General features: G+C 38.2%; 2 protein-coding genes across 2 annotated transcripts in view; both read right to left on the reverse strand.

The window, feature by feature from the left end:
• Window positions 1-18,027, reverse strand: part of camk1da (calcium/calmodulin-dependent protein kinase 1Da) — a 55,043-nt gene extending 37,016 nt beyond the window's left edge. The window contains exon 1 of the mRNA XM_079868796.1: window positions 17,581-18,027. Within this exon, the coding sequence (XP_079724922.1) occupies window positions 17,581-17,678 (98 nt within the window). The 5' untranslated portion in view covers window positions 17,679-18,027. The remainder of the gene's footprint in view (window positions 1-17,580) is intronic.
• cdc123 (cell division cycle 123 homolog) overlaps window positions 1-19,520 on the reverse strand; it is a gene marked incomplete at its 3' end in the record, with an annotated part of 98,166 nt that overhangs the window by 73,667 nt on the left and 4,979 nt on the right. The gene's annotated exons all lie outside the window — the stretch shown is intronic.

The following is a 19,520-nucleotide window of genomic DNA, read 5'->3' on the forward strand; positions in this document are numbered from 1 at the left end:
CAGTGTGAATGGAGTAACAGTGCACACAGTCCTAACCACAGGAAGCCTGCATATTCTCTCTGTTGCTGCACCTGCAAACAGCAAGACAGAGACAGACAATGCATGCAAGGGCACTGTGGGGGAACACAGATGAAGCTCCATGGTAACTCTATTAAGATATGTGATCAAATCACATCACAGGCAGAGTCGGATCTGAGCGTTTCTACTGCTTTGAGCAGGAGACGCGTACCATCTAGCCTCCTGTTTCTGCAGCTAACAAACTAGAGAGGATACAGCTATCGCAACCTCTTACCTGATTCCTTCAGATAAATTTGCTTTGTCTGTGTCAAGGGAGCAGACAATCCCTTAAGCACATAAAACTAGAGACACACACACACACACACACACACACACACACACACACACACACACACACACACACACACACACACACACATTATCCCGTTCTGTTCTATTGTTTCCACTGATCTGATAATACTGATCTGATTCTTAACCAGGAAATACAGGGGAGGAGGTGATGCACATCAGGAAACACACACGCACACACACACACACACACAAGTTGGACCAAATTCTCTCGTCTCATAGTGCAGAAAACCAGTGAGAATGCAACACAAACTCACTCAGATTTAGTACTACATGACTTGTTTAACGGGACAGTTAGTCCAAGAATAAAAAGTGTTTACTCACCCTCGCATTATTCCGAAACCATACAAATACATTTTGAAGAACTGCTTTTTCTCTCCATATTGCATCCTTCCATACAATTAATATTATAGTGGCCAGATGTTATTCAAAGCTATCGTATAGTTTTAAAATATTTTTGGTAAATACACTGGTTAACGTATGCTATTGTTCTATGGAAAAGAGCAGCATGAACTTTCTTCAAAACGTCTCCTTTTGTGTTCCACGGATAAAAGAAAATCATACAGGTTTGGAACAACATGAATGTAAGTAAATTATGACAGTATTTTCATTCTTTTAGGCTGAGACGTACAAATATTATCCATTTTTCCCCTCTGACTGTCACATGTACACATGCAACAAGAAAGCCCAGACATGTGTTAACAGGAGCAATAAAGCATCTGCAGAGCACGCACAGGATTATGCTAGTCAGTATTATCAGGGCTTTGTCAGAGAATTACAAACTCATTTAAATAATCACACATATCCAGGGCCATTGAAGGCGCAGGCTTCGAGTAAGTGAACTTTGGCTGGCTTACGTTTCCTCTTTATTAAAGGAACCTGCTTCCATTAATGGAAGATCCTTTGCAAAGAACAGAACATTTATGAGGCAAACATAACCTTAAAAAAAAGAAAAGAAAAATGTATTTTACCATTTGTGACAAGCATATTTGGTGCTTTATGTGGTTACATAAAATCTAAACTGTTTTAAGATCAAAAACAGTATGATAGCTGCAAACTCATTACATAAGGTTACACTAATTAAATACATTTTCTAAGGTTGAATCAGGTATAAACAGCTTTTTAAGCTAACAACTGCGCAGTAAATTTCAACTGATCATGTAAACTAACGCATGTACTGATCGGTCCACTGACACACTCTTGATTTTACAGAAATGATGAGAGTTTGCGCATTAAAGGAGGGACTGCGCTTGAACGTTCTGTTCCATAAACTACAACAAAGAGCTTTCAATTAAACAGACATGATGAGCACTCTTGTACAACAACCACAGGCCATTATGCAAATACCTCAATTACAGATCGTGTTACGGGAAGGGGGCTAAACTAGTACAGTAACAGCCACTAACAGGAAAAGACCCCCATTCAGGCTGAGATCAGTTGCTCTGCACTTCTGCAAAAGTATAACTGTGTTCTTAAACCTAGTGAGCTGTCTATATAGGCATGGTCAAAGAAAATGGCAAGCCAAAAAGACAGTAGACATTTGTAGACATTCCACGACCTGTTCAATTGGCGAAAACAAGCACAGACCAACACCAACAGGTAACACACTGATCCGATAAAACCTGACAAAGTGCCTGTTGCCGTTAGTGGGTGTCTGTCGGCGCAGTGTGAATTGGCCTTTAGAAGGAAGCATAGCGTTGCTGCCTGTCTTTTGGTTCAGTTTTCAAGCCTGTGATGCCTTAATATGTTGTCTGAGTAGGCAGCTCACTGGGTTTTGGAACAGAGCTTATGCATGTATGAGTGAAAGAGTCATGCATCTCGGGTTATCCTCTTCATGTCTCACATTTCATGGCACGGTAGAGAGATAGAAGCTTTATCTGATGAACGTGAACAATAGAGACAAAGAAGGAAATCAGTCAGCGTAATAGCCTGTCCCGGCGCACGTACACCCCTTTATGAGCGAGAGAGCGGACCAGCCTAAGGTACCCCAGAGAAATCACAAAGAGAGCATGCTGGGATATTGTGGAGATGAATCAACCTTGATGTTGTCGGCGGTTTGAGCATAGCAGTTAAAACGCCAATGCACATATTCTCTGTATTCTCTTAACTCATAATATTGTTCAAACTTAGGATTTACGGATTCAAACAATATACAAGTATTTTACAGACAGAATTGGTAACATTGAGATTGCGAGAGAGGGAGTGTACGAGAGTGGCGAGAGAGTGCTTTATATTTGACCTCACTGCAGTCCAAGACCAGCACAACTCAAGGACAACAACCCACTGCTGGCCCGGCTGCACAAATGGGGCACGCACATACAAGACACTTGCATTAAAAATCACTTTATTTAGATCCCTTCTGAGGGGACAACCTGTAATGGAACTTCTTCAAAGTAGGTCTCTCATGAAACATGGCCAGAGAGAGAGAGAGAGAGGGAGAGAGGGAGAGAGGGAGGGAGGGAGGGAGAGAGAGAGAGAGAGAGAGAGAGAGAGAGAGAGAGAGAGAGAGAGAGAGAGAGAGAGAGAGAGAGAGAGAGAGAGAGAGAGAGAGAGAGAGAGAGAGAGAGAGAGAATTGTAGGGAGAAAGAGGTGATGTGGAAAGAGAAGCTTAATGAAAAAGAAAGGACTGAGGCAAACTCTAGAGATGGGCTGGGTGTCATTAGAACATTTATCAGAAAACAAACTTTCACATATAAAATCAGTTTAAAATGAATCTTTAGCTGACATTTGTTGGAAATACTCATTAACTAAAGAACTTTATAACTCCTTCTATCGTTAATTATTAACCGTCCATTACAATTATTAGACTATTCTTCATCGGTTCTGTGAACATGGCCCTCCAGTTAGAAATTAAGAGTGTTTTCTTACTGGAATACTGAGAAAATTCATATCTAGTATAGCTTCAAAAAGTATTTGGAGACTTAAACCACATTTCAAAATGTATGGCTGTCATAACATTAGATAACACAACATCAAACCAGGTCGCAGTTATTTGATTAGCTATTAGATTATATACAGTGCTATGCATAAGTTTAGACACCCATGCTAAAGTTGACTAAAAAGAGGAATAAAAAATCATCTTTTGGAAATTGAACTTAATGCCTTAACTAAAAAAATTAGGAAAAATCCAACCTTTAAGGACACCAATTTTCTTTGTGAATGAATAATGTATCGTAAATAAATAAATGTTCTTCCTTAAAATACAGGGTGCATAAGTTTGGACACCCCTATGTTAAATTCCCATAGAGGCAGGCAGATTTTTATTTTTAAAGGCCAGTTACTTCATGGATTCAGGATACTATGCATCCTGATAAAGTTCCCTTGGCCTTTGGAATTAAAATAGCCCCACATCATCACATAGCCTTCACCATACCTAGAGATTGGCATGGAGTACTTTCCATAAGATCATCTCTCAATGCAAATCAAACCAGCTATTAGGCTAACTGAAATAAAACCATGCCAATCTCTAGGTATGGTGAAGGCTATGTGATGATGTGGGGCTATTTTAATTCCAGAGGCCAAGGGAACTTTATCAGGATGCATAGTATCCTGAATCCATGAAGTAACTGGCCTTTAAAAATAAAAATCTGCCTGCCTCTATGGGAATTTAACATAGGGGTGTCCAAACTTATGCACCCTGTATTTTAAGGAAGAACATTTATTTATTTACGATACATTATTCATTCACAAAGAAAATTGGTGTCCTTAAAGGTTGGATTTTTCCTAATTTTTTTAATGAAGGCATTAAGTTCAATTTCCAAAAGATGATTTTTTATTCCTCTTTTTAGTCAACTTTAGCATGGGTGTCTAAACTTATATGGGTGTCTAAATATATATATATATATTTTTTTTTTATTTTTTTTTTTAGATTTTAGATTCTGAGAACAAGTAAAGAAATCTGTCCAGATATGATTATGAATAGAATTGTTTGCAGTTTTGAGATAATGTGTATGAATAGAACTGTTCGCAGTCTTGGGTAGTTTATGCCAGGAGCTATAGTGGTTTAGGGGTGGTAAGTGCTATGATGTGTCGACCAGCTGGCATTTAGCACTGGGGTAATGACTGAGCTTTCAGATATCTAGGGTCATGCTGACATCCCTCTCGCTCAGCAGGTCAGGTCGTGTTCTGACTAAAGCTAGCATGCTTGTTATACAAGAGAACGTTTACAAAATGTTGCAGAACGCTGCTGAACTCTGGCAGCGTATCCTTGTGGGAGGGTTTGGTGGACGGCAAACACAGTGAAGAAAATGAGAACTATGGCAACTGATGACCACAAAACCATGCCTGGCACTTAAGCCCACACAACAGCCACTTAGCCATTCGGCTTAGAGCACTACGCATTTAGCATAAATCAATGAAGTTTCAAATGCTCATAAATGGCTTTGTGGTGTACCTTGCTAAAATCTTTGACTGTTGTGGCACTTCTAATAATCACCATGTATTCAGATGCATTACTAGAAACACTGACCAATTTTGGCTTCATGTTTGTCACCACTAAGTGGCCACTAATGCCACTTAAAGTAGTGAAAGCATTATTCAATTCAAAACTATAGTCTATATTTGCTTTTTGTATGTTTAACTGAAGTGGCTTTGTAATGGCAGGCTGCTTTGCTAGAGATGACTCTGCTGCAACGTTGCTGTGGTGTTAGGAAGGAGGCCTGTCAAATGTTCTGCCTTGTTCTCTGGGTTTCCACATGGATCAGGTCACACTCACACTGGGGTTCCTGCAACTGGCTTGAGTCTTATAAAAGAGCAGGGAGAACTAGAATCAGATATGACAGAACAATAAAGAGGGAGGGCAGCTGAGAATCCTGGGAACACACAAAGTCACCATGAAATCAAAATTGACAAATCTTATTTTTTATGGAATATCGCAGTACTTATTATAAATGATTAATCATCTTCTTTCTTTTTTTTAATCAAAATAACTTGTTTGAGAAGCTGTTTCACTTGGATATAAGTGATAATAGGGAGGAAAAGACTATAGCAACTTCTGTTTCATGTCCACTTAACTTTTTAGCATGTAAAACAGCTGTTTTTAAAGCGTTTTATTTTCAAATCATTTCATCAAAAAAGTACTGGATTTTGGTTTTCGATATTATTTTGTCTATATAAATGTAAAAAATAAATAAATTTGTGTTCAATGCTAAAAGTGATTTTAGGCATTACAAAATATACATTATGAAATTAATATTTAACCATTATTCATTTATCGGACAATTCACAATCATGTAATCATGTTTAACTTTTAACACTGAATGATTAGTACTTGTTAATAAAATCAAGTATTCACCTTTTAAACATCATTTGGTTTCCTGGCGGACTGATTAAAAACCTGTACAGGTGAAAACAGGTGGACAATCTAAACAGAGCTTGCTAGCATTTTCCTGTTTTGTATGCAATAACCGGTCCGTGAAGTTGAAACTATACTCTAATCCTCCTTTTCTACTCTTGTAAGGATGCATTCAGGATCAGTGCAGGGCTTAGTTAAAGGCCAAGCAGATAATGAACAGGCTGTTCCAAAACAGTCTTTTTTTTATTTAGCCGTTTACTTCCAGTGCCCTTTCCAATACACTTCAACCTAAGCTTCACTACTATCCTCTACGCAGACGGTCTGTTCCCTCACAAAGCGGTTCCAAATGATGACTTTATCCCTTAGCTCCAATCGCATTGTAGACCAGTCCTGGCTTAGCAGAGATAGCGATCGAGGAAACAACTTGACTCTCGTGAAAGAACTTAAGGTTGACGTTGATACAGATTAATGTGGCTACCGTAATAGTCTTAAATTGCAGCACTATTTGTCAGCAGGACTCACAGTGAATGCCAAAGCTCTGAGCCGCTAGGCTAAACGAAGATCCGTATTCCCGACTGGGCAGAAAACCTGGTCACTATTTATAAATGGAGGTTGATCCTAAAATACTGGGCAGCGCTTGTGTCCGAGTCCTATGAGCGTGTTAGAACACGAAGTAGTGACAAGTGGAAGATTGTAGATAATGACAGTAATGAACGCTAAAAGCTAATGCAGGAATATAATCTTCATTCTCTATTTTTGGCATCAAGTTTTCTGAAAGAGACACATCGAAATGGGAGGAGGAGCCGCACGGTACAAGAACTCATTCACAAGCATGGAAGCAAAAATAACAGCTATGCGCTATACACACTTGTGCCACCCAGATGCAAAATTGCAAATAAAACAAAAATTCACCTTTCACACTTTAATAAATCAAGTTGTGAATGTTACTGTATAATTTGGCGAACTGTACATTTACACAAAAATTCTTTCATTTGGAAATCTATTTGATTAAAATATTAATTTGAGAGCACTGAATAATCAGTAGAACAAATTACATTAGAGGACAGAGAGGTCAAGTAATTGGACATAAAATATGTCTGTGGCTCTGTTTAAAATGTCATGCTGCTTACTGAATACTACAAACTATTTTATTGAAAATAGTATGTGATATAATGTGCACTGTGCAATAACAAACATTTTACATGACATCACATGACCTCACGTTGCATGCAGTCCAGTTATCATCTTGAAAATAAATGTGATTTATTTTGCATTTTTGTGAATTTTATGTTTAAAAAAACACTTTTGGCAGTTCAAAGAAGAAAAACAGTGGGGGAAAAAAAGGAAATGTTTAAGGATGCACCGATATGAAAATTTTGCCGATACCAATAACGGATAATTCTTTATATTTGAAAGCCTATGACCAATATATTGGCCGATAAATCTACATTTTTATATACTTTTTTAGAGCCTGATTACAAAAGCAAAAGTCTCACCATTAAAATCCATGTCCCAAGCACACAAATTAAATTTTATGTAGCCTATATGACAGACTTGCGATGCATGTTGAACTTACCCGATTTTTTTCTTTCCTGAAGTGATTTCAATCATATTTCAAGCAATTCAAAACCATCATGGCGAACAGTGCGCATCTGAAGTGTATTAATACGGCTTTAATATATCAGCCAAATTTTATCATCGGCCCGATAACAATTACATTAAAAATGAACATATATCAGCCAATGCCGATATGGTGGCCGATGTATCGTGTATCCCTAGAAATGTTGAGTGCACTGCATTGTGGGATACATTATCTCATGCAGCGTGCGTGTTTAGGAAAATGTAGTGGATTTTCATACACACAAAGAGACTTGCATTGTGCACAGTGCAGAAATTAGTAGTATAGTAGTAGTCAAAACACAAGATGTAGGCTAATTTGCATAACGATAAAACTGACAATAATATACAATATAAATAAGAAAACTGAATGGCAGTCTAAAGAGACAGACTTGCCCATGCTGTCTTATTAAAGTTGAACCAGATCGGGACAAATAGTCCCTGAAGAGGAAACAATTTAACATGTTTTATTTTTGGTTGGTGAAGGTACACAGTGACATTCATTTAGCCTGCAATTACAGCTTTACACTTTCGTCCCTGTATAAGACACTAACTGCACTAGTTGAAACAACATGCATGTGACTGCATCTTCACAAATGCATAACATTGTTGGAAACCACACTCTGAATGCATATATCAATCTACCACAATGTTTCACAATTTCAAAAACAAGCATCTCCACCAATGGCCGCAACGGCTATTAATTGGACTCTCAATCCAACATTAGTGAGCTATGCTGAAATACAGGTCTTTATGAAGACATCAAGTAAAACCCTAGCTGAGATCTAATACAAACCCACTAATCACAGCCATATTATACCTGCTACACAACAAGCAGGGTATAATAATGACTCACATGTGTTTAAAGGGGCTGCAAAGTGTCAATAAAAACATTGCTAGGCAAATGCTTTCCTCCCTAATGGACTTGAAAGGAGTGTTAGTGAGTCTGATCCTACTTGAAATTAGCGGTGTGATGCGCTGTGTGTGTGTGGGCAGGTTTTGCTTTCCTTGTGGGCACAAAATGTTAGTGTGGGGATGTCCCAAATAGTAGTGTGGGGTTTTTCATAAAAAAGGTCATTTAAAGGATATAAATGCCAGTTATAGTCTGTATTTTAGTGGGCAGAAATATTCTTGCGATTTCATTTAACAAATGTTTTAAACACCATCACATGACCTTGTGTTGCATGCTTACTTCAGCAGGTAGAGTCCTGTTGTCATACTTTTTACATTACATTGCCATTATTTACTCACTCTCATGTCATTCCAAACCTGTATGATGTTTTTTCTTCCGTGGAACAAAAAAGGGGGATATTTTGAAAGGGGGTGTTTTTCCGTTTCATACAATGGAAGTCAATGGGGCCCAATGCTGTTTTGGACCCCATTGACTTTAAACAATATTCTTCAAATATCTTCTTTTGTGTTCCACAGAAGAACAAACAAAAGGATGGTGCACCCTCATAATGCGATTATAATGAAATGAAACTATACCTCATTTAAACGCAATACTTTGATCAAATTGAGCTCATAAAATCATAGCAACCATAATTGTAATAAACGTGGTGTATGCTGATTTTAATTGCAATAAACAGGCATGTGAACACTTTAATCGCATCCATTGCAAAGTGGGAATGTGCAGTTTTGGATTGCTGATGAAACTGAGTTCACGTTGACATTAACATTCGCGTCAAAGAAAAACGACCGAGGCTAGACCATTTAATACTGTCTGTGTGTGAGTTCATCGTTTGTGCTGTGCTTTGGGGTAGCCTATGTGATAATGGCGGTATAAATAACCACACTTCTTAGAGAATAATCAGAATAATGAAAATTGCATGTAAACAGGAGTGAAAAGGTTTGTGCGTGTCATGTAAACATCTTACCTAGATAAAGCCCTTACTCTGATTATTGGAAATAATCACATTATTGGTGTACATGCAGTCAATGATGACAGAAACTTCTTATGTTGATGGCTAGAAACTGAGAATTACAAAAATTGCACAACCCAGATCATTAAAGTGACTGATAATGAGTATTTATAGCACAGTTGCATTATAATACAACGGAAGTACATCAAATGCAACAAAGACAAGTTGAAGTCTGTAAAAACACATAAGACTGTTTGTGGGTGGCGTGTTGTGGTGCACATGTTGTCAGCAACAGATGGGATTTGGGCATAATCTCATTCAGATTCTGCCCGCTCTTGTTAAGTGAACAAGCTTTGCTGATAAACATTGGTGACACGAGTACAGACGGTCGTCCCCTTGGCTGAAAGCGATGGCAGGAACCAGACCGTACACTCGGATGAACAGAAGAGCGAGTGAGCGAGTGAGCCAAAGACAGCAGAGCTTGAGGAGAGATGGAAGGGAGAGGATAATCTCCAGACGGGTTTCCTCCACTGTGAAGCCGTTTGCTTTGATCAGGGCGATTAATCTGGCACATGACCCCCAAAGCCAAACAACAAATTCAGTTACTGTGTAACTCCCTGCAAACCAACCTGTCAACATGTATTGGATGAGGAGACCTTCATGAGGATCTTACAAGAACCTATCATGTAGTTTCTCTGTGTTAAAGGGTTAGTTCACCCAAAAATGAAAATTCTGTCAGTAATTACTCACCCTCATGGTGTCCCAACCCCGTAAGACTTTCGTTCAGAACACAAATTAAGATATTTTTGATGAAATCTGAGAGCTGGCTCACTCCTCCATAGGCTTCTATGTAATCAATATCTGCCATCCCAGAAAAGTTAGTAAAGACATTGTTAAAATAGTCCAAGTGTTTTATTTAGGTATGATTTGTTTTTAATGTGTTGGTTTCGTGATGATAGATTTCTCTGAAAACACTTTATGTAAGTACATACTGTACCATTTAAAAGTTTGGGGTCGGTAATATTTTTTAATGTTTTTGAAAGTCACTTGGACTATTTTAACGGTGTCTTTACTAACTTTTCTGGGATGGCAGATATCGATTACATAGAAGGAGTGAGCCAGCTCTCAGATTTCAACAAAAATATCTAAATTTGTGTTCTGAAGATGAACGAAAGTCTTACGGGGTTGGAACAACATGAGAGTGAGTAATTACTGACAGAATTTTTGGGGGAACTAACCCTTTAATACCTGGCGGTGGCTTTGTCGCGCACGTCGCCGGCGCAGCAGATGGTTGTGTGAGCGGCACACATGGGGGATCTATTAGAGCAATCACAAGATGTTTGCATCAGAGGAAACTTGCGAAACTGCGTGCTTTTGTTCTCAAAAACAGATTGTGCCACAGGGGCTCAGTTAAGAGAGAAGAGACTTTTAGAGTGATTTCTTGAAAAGCTGTCAACTTCTTCAGACTTGAACTCAACTCACTTTTCTAAACAGTTTGATTACCAAAATGGGTTAAAGGTTAAAGGCCTGTTCGCACCAAGAACCGTTAACTATAAGGATATCAATATAGCGCTCACACCAGCGGACGATATCGTTCTGTTTATTATAAGCGTGTGCTGCAGTTTTGTCGTCTGCAGCTTTAAATGCTCAAGCTCTTTAAAGCAGGACGGATTCTGATTGGCTGTCAATGTTTTTATCGTTCATCAACTGTGGCGTTATTGTTATAGTTGTGGTGTGGACTCTGCTATTCTTATATATTTAGAACTATATCTTCTTCGTTATAGTTATCGTCCTTGGTGTGAATGGGCCTTTAAAGGTTAAGAGTGTAATATCTATACTTCTATTAATGGTAAATCTCCACATTTTACAATATATTATTTAAAATAAATGTAAAAAAAAAAAAACCCTGCTATTTTAAATTTTACAATATTTCACAATATTACTGGTTTTAAGGTACTTTTGTTTGGTGAGCGCAAGAGATTTCTTATAAAAACATTAAAAAATATTACCGACCCCAAACTTTTAAATGGTAGTGTACAGTATGCACTTACATAAAGTGTTTTCAGAGAAATCTATCATCATGAAACCAACACATTAAAAACAAATCATACCTAAATAAAAAACCCTCGATTTTTCAAATCCGTTTTGCTAATAGTATCTTAAAATGTATCATGTTTAAAGAATGTTTACATAAAGAAAAAAGACCAATAGTAATTTCTAAAAGGATTTCTTGCAAAGCTGTCAACTCCTTCAGACTCGAACTCAACAACCACACCACTGGTGGTTTCATATCAGATTCCCTGATATGATTGTAAAGCGCTTTGGGTGTACAGTAGTACATATGAAAGCGCTATATAAATGCCTCATTCATTCATTCAACACACTTTTCTGAACAGTTTGAATTTTCCCAAATGGGCTGTTAAAGGTTAAAAGTGTAATATCTGCACTTTTATTTATGGCACATCTCTCTGGAAACTAGGATTGGAGAACGTAATTACGAATGAAAAAATTACACACTTCTTCACCTTTAAGTAATTTGTGATATTTTCCGTCAGAGTAAGCGTAACTTTCCCCTGTGTCTGAAGACGGCGTAAAAGCTAAAGATTACACCTCGGACAGCTGACTCAGGATCTCAAGCTTACCATATCACTGAACACTCGCAAACACATGAAGACACTCTCTATCGCAATACAAAACCTCTCGGTTTAAGCACTGCAAACTAATTATTATTTCTCTGTGTTTTTTTCTTGTTTTTCAGGATAAGTATCTCAACATCCTTGAATCTACAGTAGTCAACATTTGAAGTGGATCAGAAAAGTTCATCAAAGTTGTCCTAGGACAAGAACGGGTATTGTTCAAAATTAATGTATAACTTTGATGAAAGGTTTTGATCCACTTCAAATGTTGACTACTGTAGACAGTTTAAAAGTTTGGGGTCAGAATTTTTTTTTTTTTTTTGGAAGAAATAACAATAACAATATTGTTAATAATAACTATAAATGTTTTTTGAGCAGCAAATAAGCATATTAGAATGATTTTTGAAGACTGGAGTAATGGCTTCAGAAAATTCGTTACAGGAATAAATTACAATATCTAAAAAAAGAAAGACATTTAGTTGGGTTTTTTTTATCTTAAAATCAGTAAATGTATCTTATTTAAAGGATGTTTGCACAAAGAAAAATTATATGTTTTGCAGTAAACACCCACACTAAAAAGAAGTTTTTCAAAGCACCCTCCAACGGCTAAAAGAAATGTTCCCAGCCATTCTTTTTTTTTTCACTTATTAAACTACATTTATTAATCACACAACTGAAATACTTGCAGAGGCCAACAAAAATGTTAGTAAATGTCACAAAGAGCCCTTTGTAAAACAACAACCAGGACATACCGAGGAGAAACTTAAGAGTGTACTTAATATTTTGTTTCACTGCCCGATGTGACAGTAGTTTTTGTTATAAAAAAGTGCTTTTCAAGTTGACACAAATGATTTAGTGTACCTATAAGACACTTTCCAAAGAACTCAGGCTTCCCTCATTTATAACAGAGCACAGCGAGTATCTGTGACAAGGATTTTATAATAGAATCTCATTTTGAACTATGGCTCGCCCTGTAAAAGTCACTTTAATAAAGTACAGTAAGAAACGGAGGGATATGAGAGAGAAAGAGAGAGAGAGAGAAAGAGAGAGAGAGAGAGAGAGAGAGAGAGAGAGAGAGAGAGAGAGAGAGAGAGAGAGAGAGAGAGAGAGAGAGAGAGAGAGATTCTAAATAGAGGACAAAGCCAGGAGCACAGGCCTGAAAATGGAGCAGGCAATTAAGGGCTTCATGACCTCAATGTTTCCTTTCTCTCTATTTTTTTTTTATCTCTCCTCTGCCTTTCCTTTCTCTCCTCTCCTCTCGAGTCACCTCACCTGGCGTACGATATGTGTGTGTTTTAGATTGTGGCTCTGAGAGTTTTCTAACAGTAGCATCATGTACACAGTACCTGGCGCACACGCACCTGTTGAGTGATCACATGACCTCCTGTGGCCTCTGAGCGCTCCACATACTGAATAATTCAGTTCAGAGAACAACACTGGAGGTGTTCACACACACAGATGAAACACAACACTGAATTATCATGTCCCTAATGTCTACTAGGCAGAGTGAACAAGTCTATTTCTACATATTCATACTGTGCGGGTGATAATATTGTTAATAGCGGTGCTTGTTATGGTAAGCATCACTGTTACTAATGCTCCAAGGGTTATGGATTTGAGCAAACTCAAAGTCCAAGTATAAAACTTCAGTGCATAATTGGCAACAGACATGAATGATACGTCTCATCATACTTATATGATATAGGCCTAGTAAAACAGTACTTATATAATACTACACTTAGAGCTTTTTTGACTTTAAGCTTTAACAGAACGCTTACTAATACACAAGTGTTTTTGGTTTTTAAAGTAAAGACAAAAAGCTTCCATTGCAACCGTTTATGCACCTGGCCCCCAAAATGTTCTTTTCTTTTCTTGTTTTCCTTTCTTCAAAATCTTGTGAAGAAACAGGATGGCTTACATAAGGTTTAAAAGTACGGTTTGAGAGATCAGGAAATGAACTAGCAGTTACATGCACAGACAGAGAGCAAGAAAGCTAGAAAAAGAAAGTGAAGTCAGTCTTGTGTGGTCATTCAGGGCCAAACAAGCTAGAACTGAATGATTCATGTGCATGCAGGCTAACGGAAACCGTCATGTCCCTTTATGCATTAAACAAACGTCTTTTAATGAATTCTTTTTTTTCAATACAAGCCAAAAAATAGCTCCACCAAAATACCTTCAGGATGCAAACAATACAACTTCTGCAGTGCTTTCTGACTCTGCTTTTAGATAAGGAGTGAATCATAATGAAACCCCGATCAGAACATTATTGCTCCTCTCTTGTGTAGCCACAACAAAACGTTCATGCTCGAAGAAGACCGTTAAAGATGGTAGCTGTGTTTGGGAACATGGTAGCTGGTTTCTAGCTGGTCCAAAACCAGTCTGACGACCTTAAACTGGCCTTTGTTGCTGGTCCAAGATGGTCTACCAACCACTGATCATATTGGACCATTTTAAGATGGATTTTCCAGCAGGGTTGTTTGTTATTGTTTAGCCTATAATTTATTGTCTACTAGTTTTTTTTGCAGACCAAGAAAATAAGAGAAAACTACATGAGCATTAGTTCTCCATTACATACACAAAAAGAAAAGTGAAGTCAGTTTTGTGTGGTCATTCAGGACCAAACAAGCTAGAACTGAATGATTCATGTGACTTCAAGGGTGAGATGGTCGGGTATAGAGGATGTGAAATAGCCGAGGTCTCAGAGCAGAAACCGTTATCGTTTCTAAAAGCATACGGTTTTAGAAAGCTGCCCCTGCAGAGCCCAACTGTAGAATTTGACACATCCGTCAAAAAATATGTGCAGAAATACCCTCCACTCTGCCGGAAACGTCAACACAGCTGTCGTTCTTCAGGAAAAGCCCTGGATAAAGTGAGCTATAAGAATGCTGCAGCTTTTCCTTGCCATTTTAGCCTGATCAATAATCGGTATTTCAAAACTATGCTGTGAACACAGTAAAGATCAGGCATGCTGTGTACTGGTTTATAATGGCCAGTTGGATGACTGTGGGTGGATAAATAAAATCTGCGTGTGCCTGAGCGTGGGCGAAGAGAACCGTACCATGCCAGCAGCGTTTTTTATATGAGGGGAAATGAAGATCGGTGAGACCCTCTTAATGGTGTGCTTGAACTGGCCAGTCAGAGTTGCCATGACTCCTGTCTCTTGGGTTGCTATGACGGCAGCGTCTTCACATAGAGCTCAGATCCACCTAATCATAGGTTTAATAGATGTGTGCTCACAGTCGGAGCTCTTCTATTACAAAACACTTCTCTGACTGAACAATCATGGTCAAAGTTTATTTACATTAGTGTAATCTTGTGACACCTTGTTTAGTGATACTGTAATTATATTAACATGCAATGTGTAACAATAGTGTGAAGTATCACACAATCGTTAAAAGGGGAAATCACTGGTGGGAATGCATGTGTGGTAGAAAGGCGAAAAATAATGTTGTCTTCCCTTTTACCCATAATGCACTGGTTACGTCTAAGGTCACTCTCAGTCTGCTCCTATTGGATAGGCCTGATCAGAGTCAAATACCGCCTTGCTTTAGTAGGAAATACTTCTTAGCAAACTTTTAGTCACAATGGTGTCAACTTGTACCAGGATGCAAGAATTCAAAGAGTAAATGTTCAGCAGTAATGAGTTATTTTCAGTTTACAGTGAAGGATCCAGTGAGTTGCAGGCAGTGGCTAAAGGCTTTATAACCAGTCCTGCTCAACCCGCTCCGAGCGGGATTCGAACCCAGGTCGCCGGCATGGGAGGTGGGCGTGCGAACAAGGACGCTAAAGACCACTAGCGTCAGTCGCTGCATTGTACCAAATGGACCCTTTTCACAGACTCTGACGAGTTTTAACTGTCAACAGCATCGTAAATCCTGCACAGTTTTTATATACAGTAGTCAACATTTAAAGTGGATCAAAAAAGTTCATCAAAGTTGTCCTAAGACAAGAACAGGTATTGTTCAAAATCCATGTATAACTCTGAAAGGTTTTGATCCACTTCAAATGTTGACTACTGTAGTGTATATATATATATATATATTTTTTTTTTATAATATTTGTATATTTATAACACTATACTTAGTATTATATTACCTATGCATCAAATTACAAAAAACTAGTTATGGCTGCTGTGAGGGTGTTTCTAACAGTAAAATAGTAAAATAGACGGTAAAATTGCTATCTTTCTCTCTTCCGACTGCCGTTATCAATCTTTTTTTTTTTTTTTTACTCTTTTTGAAAGTCATGAAAATAATATTGTGGAGCACAAAAAATATGTTTAATGTAGTCTCTCATTCGCCACTTTAGAAGTTTACCCAACTATGATGACTTCTGCTTCTGAGAAACCCGGAAATGGTCAATACAAAGCAGGTTGAAAATCGGCGAACTTACACTTTAGGTAAACCTCTCAGACGGGCAATAATCGGGCATTATGAAATTTGGACACAATCTATTCAAGGACTGTCTTCCTCCAGTGCAATAATCCGACCTGGTTAATCCGACTCTCCCCTGGTTAGCACACAAAGATTAAATTACTGCAGTCAAAGCGACCGGGGCGACCCGCCGCACGTATAAACACTGTACAGGTCTGCAAGGATGCACAACTAGAACTGTGCATCAGTGCAACTATTACTATGGTAGACGCACAAATTGAATATCAGCTAACTAACAACCTGAGAGTAAATCACTATTGTGTGGTGGATGAAAACATGCATGCATGGCGATGCAAGTGGCTGCAGACTGCAAAACAATCCCACTGTTTATCAGCAAACACACGTGCATGACCACAATCACTGCAAAAGCAATGCATGCAGGCTAACGGAAACTGGCATGGCCCTTTATGCATCAAACAATGCATCATACATTTCTGCAGTGCATTCTGACTCTGCTTTTAGATAAGGAGTGAATCATAATGAAACCCCGATCAGAACATTATTGCTCCTCTCTTGTGTAGCCACAACAAAACGTTCATGCTCGGAGAAGACCGTTAAAGATGGTAGCTGTGTTTGGGAACATGGTAGCTGGTTTCTAGCTGGTCCAAAACCAGTCTGACGACCTTAAACTGGCCTTTGTTGCTGGTCCAAGATGGTCTACCAACCACTGATTGGATGGATTTAGGATGGATCCAGCAGGGTTGTTGGTTACTGTTTATAATGTATTGTTTTTTACAGATAAGACAATAAGAGGAAACTATATTGAGCATTTATGGCATTAGTTCTCCATTACATACATTTTACTATGGTAGCCACACACTGTAAAAATGTTAAGAATCATTATAATATATATATAATATTTGGGTCAATGCATTAACTTGATACTATAATTTCGGTACTTGACTGTATGAGTTTCAAATCGATTATCTTTGTCCTTAATTAACTTCAAAGTGGTCAAAAAAAAAAAAAAGTCTAATGAACTTTGGCACCACTTTGATTTCACTCTTAAAAATGGCAGCATTAAAACTTATTATTAGTGTATTGTTATGGTATTAGCCACCACTGCAATCAAAAATTAATAAGCAAAAAGTGAAAGAAATATCCTGACACTGTTTGAAAGTGAGCACAAATTATTATCTTGGTTTTACAGTATAGGCTAATAGTGCTGAAACCAGCACCTTAAACAAGCCTAAGATGGTTTATGGGTTTTAGTTCAGCTTGTCAAGCGCACCCAAAACCACCGTAAAACCAGACCGAACTCACAGACCAGCATTCCCACTACAGTGTTTAGGGGAAACTATGGTTACCATGGTGAATTTTCATAAGTGTGTTCTGTTATAGCCGCATGTCAAAGTCAAAACTAAGTTACTCACGTCCCGAGCACCTCTTTGAATTCAAACATCTCCTTGATATCATCGACCTGCTTCTTCCACGAGCAATCCCCGCCGGCCTCTCCGTTCTCCCGAGCCATGGCGGAAAAATCGGGGAGGACCGTAGATGGAGAAGTGAGCTGGAGATCCCCGGAGATTTTCCCCGCTTTCCCACGCTGCACTTCCTGCTCTTTCTTCTCTCGCCTTCCCCGGTTCAACCGTTACCAAACAACCCCGGTGAGGATCTCCCGAGTGCGCTCGTCTCCCTCAGACAACCTAAACGGTTTGACGTAAATAGTTCAGAGTGGCGCGTGCGTGCGTGTTTCACCTTTGCGGTGTCTTAACGGCACCGGTGCGGGTTTATTCCGCCGCGCGCGGCTGCTGAATGTCGATCCCGCGCGGACTGATGCGCTGCATCTGTTGTTATGGCAATGAGGAGAGAGAGTGAGTGAGTGAGTGAATGAGGAGGAGGAAGATGCTGTGCTCCTCACCGCGCGACCTGACAAAGAGCAAATGCATGAGAAATATGGCAAGCCGTTTTAACACTCAACTAATAAGCATCTTTTTTGTTGTTGTTACGAGTTAATAATGAAAAAAAAAAAAAAAATGTTTTCAGCGACTAGTACCGATTCATTAGATACCAGTACTTTAACTATTAACTTACTGATATCTATTCTGGCTTTACTGGTTTCTTACTAGACAATGGTATCAATCTGAAATGTTACTTGTACCCCTTTTTTTATCTCAATAGTTACTAACAAGTTGGCTACATATGGAGTCTATTCAATTCGTACTTGGAAAATAGAATAGATACTACTATTGCAATTCAATTAACTAAAGAAAAAGTATTAGACCTAATGAACAGTTAATAGTAAACCTGGAAAAGGTTCCAGCAAAAAACAGATTACATTGTAAGACGTGAATAATTGATATGTGAACCACAAATCCCAAAATAATTCAATGGCCAAAAAAAAACAAAAAACATTTTTTGCTACAATTTAACAATGGAGTAGTTGTGATATAGTCACAAAGGAGTAAATATGCAATTATAAGTGACAGATTTAAACATTGTGCATTGTGGAAAGAACTATAACTAGTCACTGTTGAAATAAAGTACTGGTATCTAATGAATAATACAATTTTAAAATATATATAGTTTCTATTGGATCTCTCCCTGGTATTTACAAATATGTTCTATTACTATAAAAAGTAATAGTTTTATGGAATAAATGTTAAAATGGCTTGCCATATAGGAGAGAAGAGGAGGAGGAGAGATCGTGTGCTTGTGTGGATTGTTCGCATTGCACCAAAAGCATGCTCAAGTCCAACTGAAAAAAGCATGCATCCGTTCAGATCAATTATTTTAATAAAGTCTAAGTAAATAAAACAGTGGCCACATTAATATGCATTATGGCACATGCACGATGATGATATTAATCACTGTTGATAGTTACTGCATTTTAAAGCAACAAAGTCAATATGTTAGGCAAAATAGTTCAGGCAAAGTCAAGGTAAAACAACACTTTGGCTACATCTGCTGGCACCTATTAGCAGACTGATGAGGATAATAATCCACGAACCAGCTTCAGAGTTCTACACACGCCTCGCCTGTGTTTAGCATTAAACTGTTAAGCTTTAAAAGTGCAGGGAATGCTTAAATTATACACACCACGACTTAAATAATACAAATTAACACAATTGCACTGTAAAAATAATATTTAACTTGATGTCGGTGGCCTTCTCATAGCAAGTTGCCATGTGACTTTTAGATAAAGATGGTGAGAGGATGCCAGAGCTTTTATGAGTCACTTGAAAACATTTATTTACAGTGACAACCTTTTCAATATTTTCCCCCAAAATTAGGCACTGTCCCTCCCCCCAGGAGCTCAAATGTCTCTATCACTCATAATACAATATTTAAGGGTTTAAAAGCATGTTTGAGA

Source organism: Squalius cephalus, assembly GCF_949319135.1.
Source record: "Squalius cephalus genome assembly, chromosome: 4".
Lineage (NCBI taxonomy): Eukaryota > Metazoa > Chordata > Actinopteri > Cypriniformes > Leuciscidae > Squalius > Squalius cephalus.